The following is a 7907-nucleotide window of genomic DNA, read 5'->3' as shown; positions in this document are numbered from 1 at the left end:
ATCACTTAATCTCATTTAATGGCCAAGACCACCACAGAGCAGGGATTATTTGGATGGTGGATCATTCTCAGCACTCCAGTGACACTGATGTGGTGGTATGTGTTGTGCTGGTACCAGTGGGTCAGAAACAGCAATGCTGCTGGACTGCATTCACTCACTATCCACTATATATTGTCAGAACAAAAAGGCACAGTGCAGGGATATATTTGTTGATTACAGTACAAATAATGTAAATATACACTCAATAGTCCAACAGTGGTTTTAGAGTCCAGTGGTTTAAGTGTAATGGATTGTGGTAATTGTAGAACTACAAAGTCTGCCTGTATGGTAAGTGGAGCTGATAAAAAGGACAATAAGTGTAGATACAAGGAGGTGTATTAAATGTGACAGTGGGTTGGTGTTCAAATTATTTTACATAATGATGGTCAAGGCAGTCAAATTATGTAAAAAATTACAAAAATGGAGATACAAAGTTTTATTCCAGGTAGCAACAATATAATACTAATACGGGATTGACCAAACATGTTCTGATTCAGAAGCAGGTCTCGCTCTTGTTTATTGTAGTTTCTGCACAGTTACATTTTATTCCAATACATATATACCTAAGTACATACATTGCTTTCATAACCTTCTCCTTTACCAAACATTCCATAAGTCTACAGCCCACTTATACATGATACACATACAGTTCCCTTCTTGAAACCTATATCTACTGTAACCTGAAACAAGTCTATCCTTAATACTATGCAGTTAAGAACATCCCTTAGTCTTCTTTGGGCCATTCTGCTGTGCATAATCATTGAGCAGGAACTTCCAGGAATCCCCCCAGTCAGTAAGGCATACTGATGTTTTCGCTGGCTCAGTGCTCACTGAATCAGTAACAAATCTCCAGGATTCAGCCCATTCGGTGAACATTACTTTATCACCTTCATTTATTCCTTGGCTAGGTTTGTGCCTCATATCACGTTTTGGACGTGGCTGAGTCTTTGCAAGTTTACAAGCATCAGTCCATCTCTTAAATTGTGGTGCTTCCTTGTGAGAATACATATGCTTTTTTGCCTTCACTATCCTTCTCATTATCACAGAGTAATCTTCATGGTTTGATTGGCTTATAATAGACTTCGTGTCAAGCTTGCTCTCCAGTTTCATGAACCTCCAAGCCCTGCCCCACTGTTTCAGTGAGGCATAATCTTTGGCAGGAGGAGAGAGCAAGTAATTGTTGCATTTGTATCGTGACCAGAAAACCATTTGTTGTGGATAGCATGGGTTTGGTTTTGCTTCAGACCATAAGGCAATGTTCTTCGGAGGCTGGGGGTTCGCTATCTTCCATAATCTACCCCATTCAGATATGCTCTTGTACTGTGCTGACCTAGACACTGAATGACCTTGGATGGATGATGATTCTGTATGTTCACTCTTGTAAAACTGTGTGGCACTAAACATCCAGGAATCATCCCAGGGTTGTGGAAATTCCTTTTTTTTGAGATGGGAAAGTCCAGATCTGGGCTGTTCCTTTCCATCAAACCTTTTTACTTTCCATGAATTTTTCCATTCCTGTGGTGGAAACCTTTCCTTGAATGTTTGGGACTCGAATGATCTGCTGAATCGATATGAAGGACAAGGAAGCTTCTTTCTGGCTTTGATTTCCAACGCCCTCTCATACTGGTTTGACTCAGGTTGACATTCTGACCAATTTTCACGGTGGAAACTACAGAATCTCCAAGAATCTACCCATTCTGTCGTGGAGGGTCTGTCATGGTGGAACTGGTTGGTGGAGAATTGCCAAGAATCTTCCCAGTCTGCCAAAGATCTCACTCTCCTATGTATCTGGGTATCTTCTGGCTGGGTGGCCAGATGTGTGGTGTCTGTTGCTTCCCTTTCCACATGGTGCTGGTGTCTAGTGGATCTCCAAGACTCATCCCACCCACGGGTGCCTGTTGGCCCATTATGGGGTACTCCTGCATTCAGTGCCTCATTCTCCCTAACCCACCTGTCAGGCCGATTTCGGGTATAGGTAGACCAACTTTGCTGCCAGAAATTGTTGTCCTGGTTGGCATTTAGATTTGTGAACCTCCAGGAATTGGCCCACTCTATTAAAGATGGTTGTGGTGTGACAGGTTGTGTCTGAGGTCGTGGTCTTTGTAGGTTGCTCCAGATCCTATCTTGTCTGCGTTGGTTTTTCAATGACTTCCAGGAATCTTTCCACTTTGAAATGAAGGTTTCTTGGTCCTTGTGCTCTGAGAGCTCAAGTATCTTGGTAGGTTTATGTTTCCTTGGATATGAGAATACCTCAAACAGGACTCCTTGCTTTATCTTTGCTGGCCTTGAATTTTCATTTTTCTTCATAAGCTGTTGCTCCTTATATTCTGAGAGATTCTTAAGGGAGATCCATGATTTTTGCCACTCAGTAACAGGTAGAGCAACATCTTTTCCCTTTAACTGGGAACTCCACAACAGGTTGTACTTTTCCTCCTTTGAAGCATCCATTATTGTTTGGTAGGATGTAGGATCCAGTGGCTCATCAGGCATGTTTATTTGAGGCTCATGTACATTTGATATCTTCTCTTGCTGCGAGATTTGTGTCACAGGTTTAGAAACTCTCCAAGAGTCCATCCAGTCAGGTGGAGTGCAAGTTCTTGTTGATTTTGACTTTATGTGAAGCGGTTTCTTAAAAACCTTCCAAGAATGACCCCATGGCATTGTAGATTGTTCTTCAGTTTCCATATCATTTCCTTCTTTGCTCACCAATTCAGAGATAAATTTAATATGTTCCTCTTTAGGTGGCTTTCCAGACTTCCAGGAATCGTTCCACTCGGATGAAGACTTTTCTTCATTGTAGGAGTGGGATTGATAGAGTGTCTTAAGTTTCTCTTGTCTTGAATTCTTTGGACCATTTTTTCCACCTTCATGAGCTTCCTTCCTCTGCTTGGTGTACTTCCAAGATTTCTCCCAGTCTATTATAGGCGTAACTTCCTCAAAATTCTCAGAGTACAGTGATTTGCCAAACTTCTCCCATGGAAACAGAACACCATTGTAGGTAACATTATTATTGGTGTTATGTTCATGTTCAATCCAAGATTTGCCCTCAAGATTTGGTTGGATATTTAGACTTTTCCATGACTGACCCCAACCTGATGCAGGAGGCATCTCCTCTGGTTGTGGCATGGGCTGTGAGAACTTCCAAGACTTTGTCCAGACCATTAAGCTTGGCTGCTTTTCATTTAATTTAAGTAACAAAGTCAAATTATTTCTTTTTGTCATGTTTTTTTTTACATCAACTGGCTTCAGTGGTCGATTGCTAACGAATCCATTAGGCCTCCCCAAAGCCACCTGCTTGGCCTTGTAAGTCTGGCTAGGCAACTCCTCTAGAGGTTTGTCTTTTCTTTCAACTCTTCTTGGTTTTACCTTCCCAGACATGCGCTTTGCCCAGTCTTCATTAATTCTGCCGTAAAGACAATAGAAATACTGAAAATGAGCACTGTTTGGTAAAGTGCTTAAGTGCTCAAAAAATGATTTGGATGTAAATTGAAGATTGTGCTTGTGATTTTAAAAAGTCACTCAAGCATATTAATACTGTGTTTTACTGACCAAGCCTTTACTGTTCACAAGAACATACATAGTCACCGAACGGCACCAATTTTTCAAAAGTTCTGTATAATTGCTAAGAACAAAATCATTCAGGGTGGTTTGATGTTTGATGTGGTATGACATCAGAACAGTTATGAATATTCTGCCTGTGACATTATTTTATGATAGTTTTCAGGCAAGGTTGTAGTCGAGAAAACAGACAGCAATAAAAGAATGGGAGGATGAGCAAGTTTCTAGTAGGTTGTATTTTCTCTGAACCCAAGTGTATGTGTCACACATGGTAATATGATCAAAGAAAACTAAGAGTTGGTGATATTGTGAATAAAGGTCATGTTTTATACCTGTAACTGTTGTCATAATCTCCTGCTATCTCTAATCAGAATGTGGGATCTCACTTTTCTTTCCCTTCCTGTGAATGTTCAGTGTAGAGAGAATCCAGATGAAGCTCTACCACCTAGACCAAGTAAATGATTGAGAGACTCTTCCAAAATATGCATTGCAATTTGGGATGAGTTTAAAATGACTAGGCATCAAGGGTGTCCCAGTGGTGGGGCAAGATTTATTTTGAAAGCTTTCAAGTGGAACTTTGGCTGACTGAAAAATGACAGGTTTTTTTTTTTTCAGATTGAGTACCTAAAACTTCCAGCACTACATATACCATATGTCTCGGCTGTGATGTAATGACAACCTTAACAATGATGACAGCAATGTCAGTGTTTGTTTTGAGCCTGGTGGTTCACTGGATTCTGCCAAATTCCTGACATTATGAAGGACGAGGAGACACTTCACTGGTTGAAAAACAAATGGGAAAGCATGCAACTTGGCATCTGTTTATAGGGTCTCGCCCTAGCTCCTAAGTCAAAGGAGCTGATAGTAGCTGGTCTTGTGTGAATGGAAATAACTGCCACTCTCTGTAATGTCTCAGACTTTTTTTGTGATATAAGTGTCTTAAACTGAATCAGAAAGTGAGGGGCCAAATGCCTGGCAGCCATGATGCACAATAGAAAATTAAATATGGTAGTTAGCACAGGTCAGAAACCTGATGGGACTAAAATTATCAGTTCATCACATATAAGAGTTTGGTAAAAATTTGGTACTAATTCAGTGTCGTTTTCTCAGGGGAGGAGGTAGAAAAGACTCTATGTGGACAGTCTGGATGAAAAGGAAATCACAAGGTAAAAGAGGAAACTACACCCAGGCACATTTTTAACATTATCAACATAACATACAGGCTTATTCAAAAACGTTCACATCCTCTACAGAAAACAAACTTCTGCATATTGAACCCATCAGAATCTGATATATGTCAGTATATGGATTTCAAATATGTGACCTATATATGCATCTATGGATTTTCTTTATATACTCAACTTACTTGTCACATATGGACATATGTATGGCATATATGTCAACTTCTTTGAAATTTTCAAATATGGGACATATATTTCAGCCATATATCAACATGTACAAACATATACAGTATGTGTAACACATACATTTAGCAATATATAGAAGACTTATATATATATATATATATACTTATATATGGAAGTAATTTATCACCTATGCTTGCTACAATTAGACCTGTAATCTGATGTGTTCACCCACCTATCAGACATAAAGGTATGGTCCATATATTATGCATGCATGTCCACTTTAATACTTACATATATGTATATATACTCACAAAACAAAAATGTATGCTTTATGATCTGTGTACCTAGATGGCCATATATCAGATTTCCATATGCTGAATTTAACATACTGGGAGGAAAATAAAATGAAAATAAGATGTGGTCTGTGCAAAAGTTATGGCACACTTTACATTTTTTTTGTTAAAATAAAAATACATAGACATTTTGCACTAGAATTTACAGGCAAAATGCCATATTTGAGTTTGATCTAGAGGATGTATTCATTCATTTTCTCTTAAAAAATTAACATAATGTACAGTGTAACCAAGGGCGAAGCTTTTGCATACAACTGTATTAACACAAAGTAAATAAAATGGCAGATTTGCTCTGTAGATAGTGAATCTGCAGGTTACTATCATCACCTTTGTAAAGCTTCTCTATTGCGCATTTCACTTTATACCACTCTGAATGACTTTGTTTATGTATCAACAACTGAATTGTGCTGAAAAAAAAGTGGAATGCCTCTTTAAGCACTCAAAATGGCCTCGACTGGAGCATTAGACAAAAAGGAACAATACATCTTACCTTTCCAGTGCACTCCTCTCCAATCTGTCTTTCTCTGAATTCATTTTTTGCCCATATTCCCTGAGCCTGATTTCCCAGACATTCTTCATAATAGATGCATTGCAAGCCAAAACCTCTGGATTTTTTTCCGTCATTTTGCCAATTTTACCTGGAATCAATAAAAAATGACAGCATGTCAATCTGCAGAAGGACATTTTAAGATATTAAAATGACATTTTAAAATGGAACCATACATGGATTTTAATGTATAATGCCACTATTTGTGTTGGTGTCTTGTTTAGTTTGATAAAGCGACAGAAGACAAGAAAATATAGCAACCTGCTGCATGAAAACACGATTATATTTGCCTTTAAAATGCACAATGCAAAGCCAATAGCACATGAAATTGCTTCTATAATTAATTCTTTGATCCATTTCTAAAAAAATTCTGTATTTATTAAAGAATCACTGTCCAGTAGTGATAGTATTCATCCAAATTTCATGCATGTCCAACAATTAATTCTGCTTCTGAAATAAGCGCAGCTCGTTAAAGCTCCACAAAGGCACGTTCCTGTTATGAAAACAGAGGAAAGACTCACCCGTGTGCCTGTACTCGGCCAAACTCGAGAACTTGATCACAGGTGTCGGGGGCAGCGCCTATATATCGCCAAGTGTCGACTGTAATTAACCTTCCCCATGTGACTGATTCTTCTGCTATTTTTAACACCCTGCAAGCCAGCCTGCCTCTAATGCTATCACCACTCACATGCGATAAAGTGCTACTGCAGTGATTTATTTTGTGGGGCTTTAAACAACTACAATCTGAATGCACTGGGCTAATGTCCACAGTCCATTAGCACGTATTTGTTTGTGCACTCCTTTCAACGCATAACTATACCGAATGTTATTAACACATATGCTTAAGAGTGTCTCTAAAGGATTAGGCCTGAAGTTTGCCAGGGTGCAGTCCAGGATTTCAGAGGCAGACTTCACACAAGTATACAAGTTAGAACCATCGCTGTGTGTGTTGTAAGCATTCTTACTCCCACAGAGGCACTGCAGTCTCTGGAGTGAGGTTTTAAAAAAGAGGAAAATTCCTTTCAGTGTATTTTGAAGGTGGGAGAAACTTCTGAAAAACAACATTGTTTTGGGAGTGAGATGGCTGAATGTCTTACAGTGGCTGAAGGTAAGTAAGCTAAAGTAATTTGTTACTGTGCTTAAGTACTTTTTTCATGTATCTGTATTTTAACTGAAGTTTTTACATTTTGGGTGACTTTTTACTTTCACTCCATTACATTTCAAAGTCAAATATCTTACTTTTTACTCCACTACATTATGAAAAATATGTGTGTATAAAAGGCGTAATGTGTCAAAATGAAGCGCAAAACAAAAACACCAATTCAGGAATAGCACTCCGTTTGTTTTGAGCTTATTTTGACCTGTTGGTCATACCGACCCAGTCGGTTCTCCTTGATGGAAACTGTTTGCCTTCAGTGTTTTGTGCTTATGATCATTTTAATAGACGTCAGCGTCACTAATTAATGACATTCTATTAAAAGACTGGTTTATCAAGAGAGACGCTGGAGGACTTTCACCTAAAATGAGTTGATGAAACAGAGTCTTCTTATAAAAATTATAATAGGACATTAGAGTCTTTTTAATCTTTTAGTACTTTTACTTTCGATACTTAAGTACACTTGAAGGTAAGTACGTTTGTACTTTTACTATAGGCTAAAGCCTATCCAAGCAGTCAGTTGGTGGAACGTAGGAAACACCCTGGACAGGTCACCAGTCCATTGCAAGGCTGCATTCAATGTTTTAATTAAAAAAATTACAGGGAGGAAACTCATGCTTCAATGATATGGGCCTTTTAAAGTTTTGTGTTCTATTAAATTTTCTGGGTGAAACTGAGCTAATTAATGACAGATGTTTTTAATTACTATTTTACCAAGGGTTCCAATAATTAAGCTGACCATATGTTGTTTACATATTACAAGAGCTGAAATAATGTATTTGACTCATGCTTGACTGTTTGCTGGTTGGTTTGACATCATTATTACATTATTGCCAGTCAAAATATTGAAAGAAGCTACTTTATTAATTTAGCAGTAAACATATGCA

The 7907-nt window shown here is 38.4% G+C and overlaps 1 protein-coding gene across 1 annotated transcript; it reads right to left on the bottom strand.

Annotated features, from left to right (window-relative positions):
- Positions 1–531: 531 nt before the first annotated feature.
- On the bottom strand, positions 532–6428 carry LOC108435132. The gene is made up of 3 exons (XM_017710734.1): positions 6386–6428; positions 5808–5955; positions 532–3442 (listed from the first exon to the last, which is right to left on the bottom strand). The coding sequence occupies exons 2-3, from the start codon at positions 5939–5941 to the stop codon at positions 751–753; spliced, it is 2826 nt and encodes a 941-aa protein (XP_017566223.1). The 5' UTR covers positions 5942–5955; positions 6386–6428; the 3' UTR covers positions 532–750.
- Positions 6429–7907: the final 1479 nt, after the last annotated feature.

The sequence above is a fragment of the Pygocentrus nattereri genome, chromosome 18 (assembly GCF_015220715.1).
Source record: "Pygocentrus nattereri isolate fPygNat1 chromosome 18, fPygNat1.pri, whole genome shotgun sequence".
NCBI classification, from domain to species: Eukaryota; Metazoa; Chordata; class Actinopteri; order Characiformes; family Serrasalmidae; genus Pygocentrus; species Pygocentrus nattereri.
Note: the sequence above shows the minus strand (reverse complement) of the source record. Positions and strands in the feature narration are given on the sequence as shown.